The following is a 14,914-nucleotide window of genomic DNA, read 5'->3' as shown; positions in this document are numbered from 1 at the left end:
TGGGAGGTTGTGGAGACAGGCACCAGAGGCACCACGGAAAGGTGAGCTGGGCCCGGCTGAGTAGGTTGTGGGGAGAGGGCTAGAGGGCTGCACGGCCTGGGTCCTCCCCCAATACTCTTACCACATGCTCTTCCTTACCCATCAAAGAGCTGGGCACGTACCTGGAGTTCAAGTTGCAACTACTTCAGGACCTTTTTGGCCTGAGGTAGGGACCGTGTAAGGTGACTAAGCCTCTTCTCCACCTCCCCAAACAAGTCCCTTGTGTGCTGCTGAAAGTTTCCCTCCAGGCCCTGGGCATGGAGGGGTACCTGGGAGTATAGTGCCTCCCCCAGCTCTGTCCTTTGCCCTTCCCATTTAATGGGTTCTTTGTGAGAGAGAGGCTGCCAGGATACTTCTTTACCTCCTCCAGTCTTGGCCCTGCAGTGAGGAACTTGGCTACTTGAGCCAGCAGACATACACCAGGAGCCCGAGGGATGGTGCGTGGTGTTTATTAGTGATGACGGTGAGGTGGGGCAGGGGCCTGTGGAGCATGCTCTGTAGGTCACACACTAGAGCCTTAAGGTGGGTACACAGGGCCTCTGGGGGCTGTCCACTGGGTCCTATCTCTCCCCCTCTAACCCTAACTTAACAAGCAGCTGCTATGAATCAGGGAATAAAGTCTGAGGCCCGTATCCCCCAGGAGGCATGAAGGCCAAGAACAGAGATGACAGGATGCAAGAGCAAAAGAATGAGTGGGGCAAGGAGGCCCCTGACGCTGTCCATACGTTTTGCGCTACACACGCCCTCCCTTCCCAAAGCCCCAATCCAGGTGGGCTCCCGTCTGCCATTTGGCCTGACCATGTCCTGGTCCTTCAGATGTTAGAAAGCTTCCTGGCAGGTGAGGAGAGCCCTTCCCTTCAAGGGCTTCAACTGTGAGGCCTTTGGCCCTAGCCCAGCCTGCCTGTGCTCCAGCCTCGTGTGTGGATGCCCCACCCCAGCTGATGGATGGGAGTGCCACCCTGTTGGGCTTTGATTGTCTCATTTCTAATGTGTGGCAGTGAGGCGAGTGGAGGCTCTCAGACCCCAAAGCACAACCCCTGAGTCCCTTGGGTTAGGATAGTAGCTGCTCAGGGACCTTGTTTCTTCCTCATGTCATGCTGCCCACACCCCACCTTCTTGTCACTTTGAGGGGGCATCCCTTCCCTGAGTCTGGTGGGAAGGCCCCTGCTAAGGGGATCCTGGCCTGAGGGCACTGCCCAGTGGGGCAGCTTCTTGTGCAGGAGGAGAGGAAGGTGCCAGGGGTGCAGCACACACAGCTAGTACCTGGAATGGGAGCCTAGGGGGGTCACTGTGCCCAGGAGGTGAGGGGGCCCCGCGCTTCTCCCAGAACCTTGGGACTGCAGGCAGCCCTGGAGCTGGGGCTGGGCAGGGGGTTTTGGGGGCTGAGCCTAGTGCCAGCCTAATGCCAGTCTAACTCCAGCCTGCCTGGAGCGGGTGCCCCAGATAGCTGTGCCTGTGCCTGCCAGGGTCGGGCAGCAGGAGGCTGTCAGTAGCTATCCTTGGGCCAGGGCCGGTTGCGCTGCCAGTTCCGGTCATTGTGGTTGTGCTCCGAGTCCTGCGCCAGGAGCCGGTCTTGGGGGTCGTGCCCGTTAGCACTAGGCAGCCCCGAGGTGTGTTGGCGGTGAGGCTGGTACAGGTCCTGATAGGCATCTGCATAGTCCTCCTCCAGGTGGCGGGAGCTGCGCTGCGAAGATCCTGTCCAGGCTTGGCGGGAGCTCTCGCTGGCCTCATCGGAGGGCATCAAGCTGTCCCGCTCGAGGGGTGAGTGCTCCTCGCCACGCTCCCCTAGCAGCTGCTGGTTCTGGGGCAAGACAGAAGCTCTAAGTGAGGCCATGCGGACCTCGCCTTGGCCTCCCTGCCACCTCCAGCAGGGTGGGGATTTCTTCCCCCTCAACTCTCAGGCCCTGCGGACACGAAATAGTGCAAGGAAGGAGAAGCATACTGGAGCATTCTCCCACTTCAGACACGGAAAACTGGAGCTTCTGACTCCCACAAAATTCAGGCTCTGCCTTCAAGACAGACTAAGGAGAAGGGTTTGGAAAGTGTGTTTCTTTGGAGTCCTAAAGAAATAGCCTTTGATCACGCATCTCATTGCTTTATTCCCTCTCATCAGGAAGTGCCTTCACCCATATGCCCTAGCTCTGCTCTCTGACCCTTTGGCCTTCAAACTGGAGGCCAAGGGGGATCCTCCGGGCAGGGAGGGGGCATTGTTTTGGCTGGCTTAGCCTGAGCATCTGTGCCCTTGGAAATGGCTACCTGAAGTCCAGGTATGGTACTGGGAGGGCCGAGAAGTCCAGGGCCGGGGGCTGGGTGGTGGGTGGCCCTCCAGTAGACCTCCAGGTACTCAGCCAGGTGCTCACAGGCATCCTCCAGCTGGTTCTCATCCAGAATCACATCGAATGACTCCTGGAGGGAAGGAAAAGGGGGAATATTGGCTTCTTCTCAGCAGGAGCCCTCCACCCATCTCCAGCACTCCCCCAGCCCTGGAAAAGCAAGAGCGGGCACAGGAGTACCACTCACTGGTGGGCACTGAACCAGCTTATCATATGCCATCATCTGTACAGTCAGGTGCTTCATCTGTGACTTCCCCCGGGAGCGGATGAGACGCTGGAGTACCTGAGGGAAAAGGGCAGAGCTGGGCCTACAAAGAACTGGGCATGTCCCCGACCTGCGATACTGCATGAGGAGCAGGCGAGGATGACTTAGAATTGTGTTAAGGGGCAGCAGGAAAAGGGGATTCAGGAGCCCTTGGGCAGGGACCAAGCAGAGTTGTACCACATTCTAGGAGGGCAGCCCTGTGGGCCTTCTCCATCACCACCACTGACTTACCTTCGGTGAGGATACTTTGACAAAGACGATGATGGGGGCCAGTGAGGTCTTGGCCAGCTGTGCTGGGTGGTTGATGGTGTCAGCATCCAACACTACTAGCTGCAGGGACTTGGCCAGCTCGAATATGCGCTCGATCTCACTCTGCACTTCAGCTATGGAGGGTGGGAGGGAGGGAGCGAGCCGCAATGCTCACCAGTGGCTCCACCCCATCTGACTCCAACAGGGCTTTGGGGGCTCCCAAATTGTGGATGGGAAGGGACTGGAGGGAGAGCGTGTTCATCAAAGCCTGGGCAGGCAGAGGAACAGAGAATTGAGACTGGGTTCGGTTCTTGCCAATCCTGGGGCAGGTGGAGAAGAGGTTGGGCAGGAATGCAGTTGTCGGGGAAGAGAAAGGTAGGAGAAAGGTTCTCACTAACGCTTGAGTGGGCAGAGAAGCAGGAATGGGGACTTCTCACCAATGCTGGAGCGGGCAGAGGAACGCTCAATGATGGTCCTTTTGCCAGGATTGTTGAGCACAGATCGCTTTGCCAGTGAGAGGTCCGCTGTGACTCGGGTGATGGAGATCCTGGGGTGGGCATGGAGAAGCACAACCCACCTTTAAATTTCAAGCCTAGGCCCCTCCCTACCCAGGTCCTACCAATTTTCACTTTAGAGAAGCCCTTGCTACAGGCATCTGGAAGGAGACAATGATTTCTCCCTGGTTCTCATGCCTCCGCAGGCCAGGGCAGCTTACCTGCCATCAAACCTATGTTTGAGGAAGTCGAAGAGAGCCTTCTGCATCATGTCTGTGACCTGGGTGGGAGGGGTGAGGGGAAAGGCATGCAACTGACTGGGGACCGTCTTGGAGGGGGGCAGCATCCTCAGGTGCGGCCATGGAGCCCAGCCCCTCCACACCCAGACCTTGGGGGATGGGGAGGGGGGAACATCCCCTCCCCCTGTCCCTGGGCCCTTCCTGTGGCAGGTTTGGTAGAGGCAACTCTGGGGTCAGGGACCTCTTCTCACCTCATAACCTTTCAGAGAGGGTCCCACCAGCACCACAGGCCGCATGGAGGGCACCACATCATAGGGGGGAATATGTTCCGCCTGCAGAATTGACCTGAGTTCAGGCAAAGTCATGGCTGTGTGGCCTGCCCTTCACCTGACTGGGGTGGGGCAGATTCAGAAGTTCTGGGCCCCCTCCCCTCTGTGTTTTCTTGCCCCTCCAACAATGACTGCCCAGAAACCTGTCCCCACAGCCAGAAGCCATGAGCCCCCCAAGCCCCAGTCCCTTCCTTGACTCACCTGCTTTTGCTTCTGCTTGGCTTTTTGGAAAAGGAAATAAAAGATTAAAGTTGGTGAAGCGGGGAAAGGCCCTGGGGGCACGGTATTCCCGTCCCCAGGGGAGACCCTGGGCTTCTCCCAGCTCCAACCCCTTCCCACACTGTTCACCTGGGAGACTCTCCCTTCCCCCTGTGTCTGAGTTACCCACCTACCCAAGACAGGTGGGTTGAGGGGAGGCTACCTAGAGATGGAGGAGGGGAGCGTCGGTTGCCAATGTCACTCAGGCTGGATGGGTTCCCAGATCTCCTAAGAGCAGAAAGGGAGGTCAATAAGCGTCTTTGTGTGTCTGTTCTAGACAGTATTTAATAGTTGTATACGTCTCCTCACATTTTAGCTAGTGAGGGAAGTGCATGTGACGGGAGCATTTGTGTGTGTGAGCTTTGATGTGTGTGCATTTGTGAATGCATACGCTAGGTGTGAGTGTGCATATTTGTGGGGGGGGATGTGTGTGCATGTGTGGTGATGTGGACTGTGGGTAAAGTGCACACGTCCGGGGTGTATGTTTATTGAGTCACAGCCCTGCTCTCACCTGGCCTTCTGCTCCTGCTTGAGCCGGATGCTCTCGAGGCGCTGGGGGCTGGGGATGAAGGCGATGTCCCCACCCTCTTTCACTAGCCGCCCGATCCACCAGTCATTGCTGTACTTCTGGGGGTGGGGTGGAGCGGAAGGGGCGGTGAGAGGAGGGGACCCAGGCCTCAGTCCTGGCACTTCAACGTGAAGGAGCCAGGGAGGCATTGGGAGAGCGGGTCTGAGGAAGGCAGCGCGAGGGGAGGGGGGCAGGAGAAGGTACCAGAGGGAAGGGCAGCCAGGTTTGAGACCCCCAAGACTTCAGCGTGAGGCATCACAGCTGCCACAGGGAACCTAAGATGCAACTAATCTAATGGCTTACTTTTACAGATATGGAGACTGAGGCCCAAGCCAGGCCTTAGGAGGATGGAGACCCTGAAGATTAGGTCTTGGATATGAGGGTTTTATGGGGGTGTGTTAAGCATAAGAGTTGAGGAGCTTGGGGAACTTGTTTATAAATGAGGACCGAAGCAAGAGGAATGGGAACTGGGGCAAAAGCAGAGAGATTAAGTGGCTTCTATTTGGAGGGGGGTGGTCACCTCTTTAATGTGCAGGAAATCTTTGGCCTCAAAGTTGACTCCAGAGCCCTGGACGGGGCATTCCTCATCCAGCACACCACAGTAGCTGACATTGGTCCTCACAGCAAACGCCACAGGTTTGTGCTGGAGAATTTGACCAGTGGTGCAAATGAGGGGAGCCTCAGAGCACCCCTTCCAGTTTCAGTGCCCCATCAGCAGAGGGCGGAGGCCCCATCAGTCTGCCCATCCACACACACACCATTTCACACTCACACACATCCTGCCCATTGACCCCTCGACACTTAGGACCTAGCACAAGTTTCCACCCAGTCTGGCCTGTCCTGCCCTCAGCCGGCAAGATGATACCTTGGCCCTTTCAAGCTGCTGCTGAGCCTGGCTCTCCACTTCACGCCGGGCACTCTCCCGGTCCTCCTCCAGGGATACGTCTGAGTCCAGAGATGGGCGGCTGGTATAGGAGCCAGCTGAACCCTGGCATGGGGGAGAGGCTGTGACCCATGGGCTCAGGTGTGAAGGGCACTAGAGAGGCACCTCCGAACCCTACAGTGGTGCCTCCGCTAACCTCGGCCTCTCCAGCTCCACGGGGGTGGCTGGGCCCGCCAGTCCCCCCTGTCTCCCCAAGAAGGGCCCCAGTGCCTCTGGGGCTGCAGAAAAGCCGGCCCAACCCATATGTGCTATGATCTGGGCCCCTCCCCCCAAGCCTATTAATACTGCAGCCTCGAATAGAGCTTTCCCTTCCCTCCTTCCTCCCTTTTCTCCCCTTGACCATGTCCTGTTAGGCAGAGGGAAGTGAGATGTACTGAAGATGATATACTGGAGATGATTTGGAATCTTCGGAATCCAAAGACCCAGCCCTCTTGTTCACATCAGCCTGCAAAGCAGCTTGGAAATTATTTCCTTAAAATGCCTGGGAGGAGTACAGCCAGCCAGCAACAGTCAGGAGACACTGGTTGGCAAGGCACTGGTCCTGAGTGTCAGGATATAGCCACCCACCCCCTTAGATCCCATCTCCTCCAGTCCCTACTCTTCCAGGGTGAAGAGGAGGCCACAGGGCTCCCAACTCAAGAAAGTTACTCCCTCTCTACTCTCCCCACCCCCACTTTCTTTCCTCTCATACCTGCTGGGACAACTGGCCAGGTGTGGGCAGCAAACAAGACAGACTGACCAAGTGACACAAAGCTATCTCCCTAAGCCTGGGTGAGGTGGGGCCACACCTACCACCTGGCCTACATCTCCCCACCCCTTGCCCAAGGGGATATCAGCCCTGGAGGAAGGCTGAGGTGGTGCCAGGCAACCCAGCCAGGAGCAACCCTGGGGATGCAGGGAAAGGGTCTTTGGTAACCTGAGCCAGGAGAGTGTCAGAGTCCTGCCCATTGGAAGGGCCTTTGGGCAATGAAGGTGCATTTGGAGGGTTGCCGAGCTCACCTTCAAGGCCATGAGGGAGATGCACAACTGAACAAAGGAAGCTGGACCTTAGGGCAGGAGGACAGAAGTCAGGCTGGCTGGGTTTCCCCCTCAGTCTAGGGAAAAGGGAGTCTTTTGTTTCCTGCTTCAGTTTCCCCTCTTTATGGGCAGAAGTCTGAAAGTGACACTTCCATCAATTCTGAGGGGCAGGTGGCAGAGATAAGGCAGAAGCCTAAAGGGTCCGTGTGGGAATGTGTATGTGTATGTGTGTTTAGTAGAATGTTCTCAGGCTGAGGAACATTCCTTCAAGCCTACTGTGCATAAAGGCAGCGGAGGCCAGATTCTTGGTGGGGAAGACAAACTCACACACCTGCCCCAGCCCCGCCATGGGCAAGAGGACTGGTCAGACTGATGTCAGCCCAGGTCCTAGAGCGTAAGCGAAAGACAATGTCTGTGGTAGACCCAAGGCGTGAAGATAGCACAAGGAGGGAAAGTCCTGCATATTACAGACAATGTTCCCCATCTCTCGAGAACCAAATAAGGCTGGCTTGGCAGCAGGATAAAGAGCAGCTGAGCCCCAGGAAGAACCTTTGCACTGTCAGTCGAGTGGGGGTCCTCCTTCCAGGGGCCTGGGGCACAGGAGACACCTCTGTGGGAAATGGCTATCTGAAGTAAATAGGGGCCAACAGGCTAGAAGGCAGGAGGCAAGGCAGGATGACCACTCGCTTTGATAAGTGTACATCAGATGCCTCCTAGTTGCCCAGACCTGTGCTGGGACAGGAGTCTGACCTTTACCCTCTGTTCTCCAGGATCTCAGCCTAATTTAGTCATCTTTGTGTCCCTGCCTGGGGCACCTGGGTTACCTGGCCTCTCACTCTAAGACGGGAATGACAGGATCTCTCCCTAAATGTTTAGTGAGTCGTGCTCAGACTGAAATCCCCTCTCCGTTATTCCCAAGTCCTCAGAGCTCACCCATCACTCCGGGAACGGGGCTGCCCTGCCAAGCATACTCTGGGGTCTTGCCTCCCCCGGCCCTGTTATGCCCAAACAGCCAGAGCCTCAGTACTTGGGAGCTGCCAGGAGTTGGCACAGTGCCCTGGTGGTGCCCCCCTTGCCTGGTGAGTGTGTGGGCAGGCTGCAGCTCCACTCTTGCCTGGCACGGGGGAAGGAGAGGAGGGAGATGAGCCGTTGGATTTATTTAGAGCCTGATTTCCCTCCTACTGCTTCAGAGGGGGCCCTGGGGAGAGCAAGGAGCCAGGCAAGAGAAAGGGAAGTGGGGGAGGGTAATCCAGGAACCAGAGAAGGGTGGGGAGCGAGCGATGGGTTAGCAGGCTGCCCCGAACACCATCCACACGTCAGGCTTCACCTTGCAACAGTCCTAGCCTTCTCAACCAGGGACAGGAAGAACGTTCTACGGCCCTCCAGCCCCACAGAGAGGTTCATTCTCAAGCTCACCTTGGCACCCTGGGCCGTGCCAGCTGTCCCTTCAACTGTCAGAAAGAGGTGTTACCACAGCCTTGAAAATCATCTGCTCTAGCCGCAATGTAATTAGCCCCAGAGGCCCAATCAACGGGGAACTGGGCCCCAGCAGGAGCCCAGTCCCAGGAAAGGACTGACAGCTGCCTATTCTGAGCCCTAGGACTCATCTATCTTGGACTTTGCAGCAAGAGATGGGAGAAGACTCCAACACTCCCCTTTCGACTCTGGAGTGCTCTACCCTCCATACCTATCAGGGACTCCTTCTAAGCCATCTAGTTGCTCTCATAAGGAGGTCTTCTTGTAGGATATTTGAGAGAAGGGACTGAGCTGCTGCTGCCCATCCTTGCCCCCATCTTTCCAGGCACTGTCCCTGCGCGCTCTGAGCTCCGGGAATCACTGCCTAATGAGCTGATTTGTCTCAGTGGGTCAGGAGATAAAAGCAAAGAGGAGAATTAAATATTTATCAGCTGCCTGGTTCTCTGAGCGAAGAGCTTCCTCTCCATCCCCAGGCCCTCCATGCTGAGCAGGAGCTCAGGATGCCCGCTGCTCTGAGGATGCCTCAGCAGGAGGAGTGGAATGGATGGGGCTCAGTCAGCTGGCTCATCCATGTGCTGGGTGCCCAGTTTTCAGCCTGGGAGAGAAGCTGGGCTGCAGGCAGGGTGAGGAGATAAGGCAATGCTCAGGGATGGACAGCAGAAGGGGATAATGGAGGTCCTCAAGTTTTATGATCCGTCTGTCTGAAGAGGCTGGTATCGGATTCTCTGCTGTTCTCCAGGCTCCCTAATTTGTCCTTTACTTGAGGCACAGGAGGTCTGGATTGTCCCCCTCTGCAAGGGCCCCGGCTTCTCCTGTAGCTGTTGTGTTCAGACCCCATAAATCCTCCCTTGGGAACTCCAGACGTTGCATGAGGCCTCTCTAAAGCCTCTGTGCCCTCAGCCTCCAGCCCCTCCTCCCTCCACCCTTCTGTCCTGGGCTGTGGAGCCACCTGCTCTGAGCCTTTCCCCCACGCTGGCCCCTCTTGGCACACACCCGATACCCCTTGCTCTAGGACGGGGGCACTGGGGAGCCTCTGGCATGAAAACCCATCTCCCCACTTTCCTGGAGCACCCTCCTACACGCCCTGCCCCGCCGCAGAGGCGTTTTTCAAAGTCCTGAACTGGGGTAAGGGTCCAAGGGAGATGAGGTGTCACCCCAACTTCCCCACCCCCACCCTCCCCGTGGACACTCACCGCCTCCGAGTCCTCAAACCCGGGCACGTAGGAGTCGTCATACATGGGGGAGTCCGGGTGGGGGGAAGCGAGCGGCGCCAGGGGCGGGGGCGGCCCCGAGGCAGGGGCGAGGACAGCGGGCCGCGCCCGGGAGATGCCACCGAGCCCCGCAGCCCTGCGGGCGGCGGCGGAGAGCGAGAGCGCGAAGGAGGGAGCGAGTCGCGAAGATCAGCTGCTCCGAGCTCAAATCACCGCTCCCCCCACCTTACCCCCCCCCAACCCTGCCGGTCCCACCCCGAGCGCGGCTGAGGAATCTGGCGCCGGCTCCGACAACAATAGTGCCCGCCCACCTGCCCCCCCTCCCCGGGGGCGGGCGCGGGGGGCGGCGGGGGGCGGCGGCCACCCGCGGAGCCGGAGACCCGGCCGGGAGAGGTGGCCGACGGGAGCCGGGTAGAAGGTGGGTCCCCAAGCACCTATGGGGCAGAGGGGCGGCGGAGAGGAAGGGGAGGAGAGACTGCGGGCGGGGCGGATCCTGGCTTGGAGGAGGCGGGGCGAGGAGAGATGCGGAGACAGAGACGTACGGCAACCCAGGAAATACTCCGCCGGGAAACAAAGGGCTGGAGCGGGGGAGGGGACGCGGAGACTGCTTGGGAGACGAGACCCCACCGAGAAAGGAGAGGGCGCAGGTTAAGGAGAGACAGGAGAGAGAGAGAGAGAGAAAGGAGGTACAGAGGCAGAGGGAGGAAGAGGGGAGGCAGGGAAGTGGGAGACTGGGGGAGACAGAAGAGGCGGGGCAGGGGCGGGGGGGCAGACGGGGGAGGGGCGGCAGGTGAGAGGGCGGGGTGTCTGGGCCCTGGCGGCACGCGAGACTCCAAACGCAAACCCCGCAATGGTACTGGGGAGGAATGGATTTAGCGACCCCAGGCCAATGCCGAGAAAGTAGCCCCTGCCCTCCCTCCGTCCCCCGCCCCCAGGCGCTTGGTCCCCTCAGTGCTGGGACTCTTGCAGCAAAGGACCTTGTTGCGCAACCCGTGCGAAGGGGGAGGATTGGGGCCCGGCCACCCTACACCTGTTGCGCGGGCAGATTTCATCCTAGTCTGGCCAGGATGGGGGTTCCCTTCCTCACTTCCTTGCCAAGGACTGTGCCAGGCATTGCCAAGGCATCGTGGGAACTGGCGTAGGGAGGGGCTGTTTTAGGCGAGCCTAAAGGGGAGAGGAAAGAAACCAGAGAGCCGAGGTCGGGGGATGGTCGTGGCTTGGACAGAAGGCGAGAGAGCCTGGCCACGCGGGGGTTGGGAGGGGGAAGGGCAAGTGTCCCCAGAGTCACTAGTGTAAGGCCAGATCCCCTCCTTAGCAAAAGGATGAGGCTGGGCTGGGGTGCCTAGTATCTGGGTTGGAGCCACATGTACTGCTCTACCAGTCAGTCTCCTTCAAAAGGGGCACCCAGATTTGACGTTGGAGACTGAACAGCAGCTCTTATCTTGAGGAAACTTCCTCAAAGATCCACCCATTTGAGCTCCAGAGCAAAATTATTCCTTTGAATTTTGATGGCCTACCTACCCCTTCATCCCCTCCTTCCCCGTCCCCGGGGGGTGGGGGTGGATGTGAGGTAGACAGAGGGTTACACTTGGAGAGCTTCACAGCTCAGTCCTTCTCCACTCCCAGTGTCTCACACCCACGAGGGTGAATCCGCAATTTGCTCATCCCTTTTCTTCCTGGGCTACAGGGGAATTAGTAAACCAAAACTCTGACAGGGTTGGGTGAGATCTATGGTAGGAAGCACTGTACGTGGGAGAGAGAGGAAGACCACCCGAACCAATTGGCTTCCCACTTATGTCACTGGTTCATGTTCCCTTAGCAAGAAAAAGAGAAGGGGCCTCATCTTAAGACTATCTTTAGTCTGCCTTTAGTCTGTAACCATCCTGTGAGTGGTGCATTCCAGCCCTGCCCAGCATCTTCCTCCTGCTGAATTTGGTGAACAACTTTGTTGGAGCCCCTATGCCTCACTATTGGGGGAAGCAGTCTGCTTTCACGGTTCCCTCTCCTGAGGCCAGCACCATTTGGGGTTTGGTTATATGTTGGATTCTTCTGTATTGGAAGTTCCCAGACACTGTCTTCTCACTTTGTGCCCTCTCCCAGTTCCTCAGTATTCCTTATATCCTGTTTTATTCTCTGTCTCTTCAATTCCTTCTGTCCTTCCAGAGGGGCAGAAAGGAGGCATGAAATGTGAAACGATAAGACCCTCAAGGTGCTCTCTCCTGGGAGATGATTCTAATGAAGAATACAGCTACTGGGGCTTCTGATTCTCCCCATCCCTGTATTTACTCTCCTGGCCTCTCCTTTAGGGACCCTCCCCACCACCAGGGTGTCCATGGGATTGTAGGTAACAGTGGATCTGCCATCAACCTCACTCCTTCCTTACACACCTTGTTGTCTTCATCCCCATCTGGGACAGTGGTGTCTAAGTCTGCTAACAGAGCATGAATTACCATGCTAACCACCCCCACCCCCGGAGATGTGTTCAGGTTCCTCATACCTGGCCCATCCCCTGGGTCCTGCAGGAGCTTCGGAGCCTCTCCCTGGTTCCCTTCTCTCTGAGTTGCTACTCACTGCCGCCTTCCATTTCTCACCTTACCCACACCTGCCTGCTCTAGTTCTCATGTAACAAGACATGTGCCTGTCAGTATCCATGTGGTCCCTAACCCCTTTTCTTTTCCCTGGCTGAGCATAAGAAGAGAAAGCTGAGGGGCGGGGAGGGGAGAAAGGATTCAAGGAGAGGATTCCTCCTGCCTTCCTCTTTCTTAGGAGAGAGTCATTAGAGTGGTAGCTGGCAGGTACTCAAGGCATGCAAGCAGGACATGGGGGTCTTGGTGGTGGTGGGGAGCCTGAATAACCAGGTTTGGGAGTTGGAATTCTTGGGAGCCTCCAGAATGCATTCTGGCTTCTCCTGTAAGTGCACCAGGAAGCGGGAGAGATCCCAATCCCTGAATGTTGAATGGGGAAGCTGAGGCAGGAGCTAGGACCTCTAGGAAGTCCTTCTCCCCCGCAGTATTTAAGATCTGGACAAAGCCAAAGCCCCTAGCATTTAGCTGCTGGGCTGCCCCCAGGGAACCCCGGGAGGGCGCGCGCGGGGGGGGGGGTGCTTGGCAGAGTCCTCCTCAGTCCTCACATCTAGCCCCTTTCCTGGCTCCCCAGACAGTCCTCCCTCCCCCCGCCCCCACCCCATCCCAGTCCCAGTGCTTAGAAGCTGCCAGCACTGGCCGCTCCCTCCTTTTCTACCTGCCACCTCTACCCTTAGCCTCACCTACTCGGCCTCCCTCCCTCCCCATCGCTGCAGTGTCCCCCAAATGCGGGCCCTCTTCCTAGCTCGCAGTGGGGCTCTCCTCCCACCCACTGGGGAGGGGACCCTCGCGTTTACCTCATTCAGCAGGAAGGTTGCACTGGAGTCAGAAAAAGACATAGACCGGGCTGGCGGCCTCTCCCCCTCCCCCGGGCCAGGGGCTCCGAGGCAGGAGCAGGACCGGGCCGCTGCTCTGCACACTGGCTCCCGCCTGCACGCCTGGCCTCGCCCCACGACCGCCAGGCTCCGACGGCTGCTCCCTTCCCTCTCTCCGGGTTCCCTCCCCCTTTCCTCCTCCCTCCTTCCCTCCCTCCCTTCTCTCTTCCTTTCTCTCCGCCTCTGTCACTCTCTCCCTCCCCTGTCGCCCTTCAGTCCTCCTCTCTCCATTTCCGTCTCTTCCTCCTCTCTACGGTCCATGTTCTCTTCATCTGGTTGCCTGCTACTGTCCTTCCATCCCTATATCTCGCCTCCCTTCTCCGACCCCCCCTCCCCCATCTTCTTCCTCAAACCCCTCCCTAGAAAAGATAGGGACTCCGGAGCTCCCACCGCCACAGGCAGAAGGGCGGCAGTAGCTGGGGGGCTGCCTGGACTCCGGGGCTTTAGGCCCCTGCTCTGTGCGCCCGGCGCCCATCCTCCAGCGCCCGAGGAAGAAAGGCGCCGCGGTCCCAGCGACGGCTTCGACCTGTCCTCAGCAGAGGAAAGGATCGAAAAGGAAGAATGCTTGTGTACGGCTCGCTAGCTCCAGCGTCAAGCGCCCCCTCTGGGTTCCGGGGAAGCTGTCCTGTCACTGCTCTCTCCCGGGTTCCGGGGCCGCGGGACTCAGCCCGCAAAGGCGAAGAGCGAGGCGAAGCGGCTCCTCTCCGACCCGCTGCAGCGCTCCCTGGGCGCATTCACCCGGAGGTCGCACACGCCCTCCAGGTGGTGGCACCCGTCCGGGGTCCCGTCTGTAGGCCGGCAGGGGTCCGGCCCTGCCAGCAGGAGGCGCTGCCCTGGGCAGAGCAGAGGCGGCGCAACTCGGAGCCAGACCCCCTCCGAAGCCTAGGACGATCCCCTCACCCGTTCTTCTTTCCAGGAACTGCGGTCCCACCTCCAGACCCCTAGTATGGGACTCCAGGCTGCACCCTATCCCCACCCCCGTGGGGCTCCTTTGAGATCTTTGGATCTTCTGGGGCCCTGGCCGCTCCTACCTCCATCCTGGTCTCCAGGGGCGCCCCCTCTAAGCCCGGCAGCGTCCGGGCCGGGCCTGGGTAGCAGGGAGTACGGAGTCGCGGGACCGGTACCCCCTCCCGCCCCGTTCGGCGGGCACATCAAATAGGACAAGCCCAAGTTCTGGCGGGGGAAAGGGGGAGCAGGGGTGTAGCCCCAGCCAGCTCTCTCCCTGCACCCTTGTGAGCGGATCAGCTTCTCATTGGTCCCTCCAAACCCCCAATACCCCCAGGCTGGACACTCCTCCACACCAAAAACGGCGGCTGGAGGGAGGCGGCGGCCGACTCCGCTGCGGAGACAGATTCATCCTGAAGCGGAGTGACCCGGGGTCCTCAACGTCTCTCTCGGCATCAATTAGAACTCTTCCCTTTCAGATCGAGGGCGTTCCACTCTCCTCCTTGGCTCTTCTTTTAAGTCCTTTCCCCTGGGGGTTTCCGACCCTCCCCCCCCATCCTTCCACCCTCTGGGGATCTTTGGAAGACTTTCCTCCCTCTCTGTTCAGCTGACCCTGCCCTTGCCCCTATTCCAGAGGGAGGTACATTGGGGGAGAATCAATTCTCCGCTTTCCACCCCCAGCTCCTCCTCAGGGTTAACCCGAAAAGTTCTTTGGGAGGGCATCTCCTCCTCTCCCTCTCTGGTCTAGTCCATGGATCCCCTACCGCCCACCTACCCCCAAGTTACTCAGCTTCATCTATTCAGAGGAGATAAAGAGGTTGTGTGTGTGTTTTTAAAATGTGCGTGGAGGGTTTTTGTTTTGTTTTGTTTTGGCTCTAATAGAGGGAGCAGAAGCTTTGCCTGTCATTTGGCAATAAGACCCCGAGGGAGAGAGGCCCCTCCCTACACCCCCGCTGACCACAGCTAATGGACTAGCTCCTCTGGGCCTTGGGGCAGCTTAAGTTTCCATAGGAGAAGTGGGGGAGGGAGGTGCTGGCCAAGGCAAGCAATTGTCCCTGGCTTCCCCCTCCCTCCCTCCTCTGCAAGAACTT

At 58.3% G+C, this 14,914-nt stretch overlaps 1 protein-coding gene across 3 annotated transcripts; it reads right to left on the bottom strand.

Moving 5' to 3' along the window:
• Positions 1-380: 380 nt before the first annotated feature.
• On the bottom strand, positions 381-12,940 carry CACNB3 (calcium voltage-gated channel auxiliary subunit beta 3). Of its 3 annotated transcripts, none has more exons than XM_060024695.1 (13): positions 12,801-12,940; positions 5,640-5,762; positions 5,295-5,417; positions 4,718-4,833; positions 4,370-4,434; positions 4,150-4,169; positions 3,871-3,951; positions 3,602-3,660; positions 3,324-3,433; positions 2,869-3,020; positions 2,560-2,655; positions 2,296-2,445; positions 381-1,840 (listed from the first exon to the last, which is right to left on the bottom strand). In XM_060024695.1, exons 1-13 carry the CDS (start codon positions 12,840-12,842, stop codon positions 1,526-1,528), a joined length of 1,452 nt encoding a protein of 483 aa, XP_059880678.1. In that variant the 5' UTR covers positions 12,843-12,940; the 3' UTR covers positions 381-1,525. The 3 variants fall into 3 exon arrangements, with proteins under 3 accessions (XP_059880678.1, XP_059880676.1, XP_059880679.1); XM_060024693.1 differs by lacking the exon at positions 12,801-12,940 and adding an exon at positions 9,404-9,652 and having other exon boundaries at positions 382-1,840; XM_060024696.1 differs by lacking the exons at positions 5,640-5,762; positions 12,801-12,940 and adding an exon at positions 9,404-9,652 and having other exon boundaries at positions 383-1,840.
• Between the last annotated feature and the right edge of the window lie 1,974 nt (positions 12,941-14,914).

The sequence above is a fragment of the Delphinus delphis genome, chromosome 11 (genome assembly GCF_949987515.2).
Source record: "Delphinus delphis chromosome 11, mDelDel1.2, whole genome shotgun sequence".
Classification (NCBI taxonomy): Eukaryota; Metazoa; Chordata; class Mammalia; order Artiodactyla; family Delphinidae; genus Delphinus; species Delphinus delphis.
Note: the sequence above shows the minus strand (reverse complement) of the source record. Positions and strands in the feature narration are given on the sequence as shown.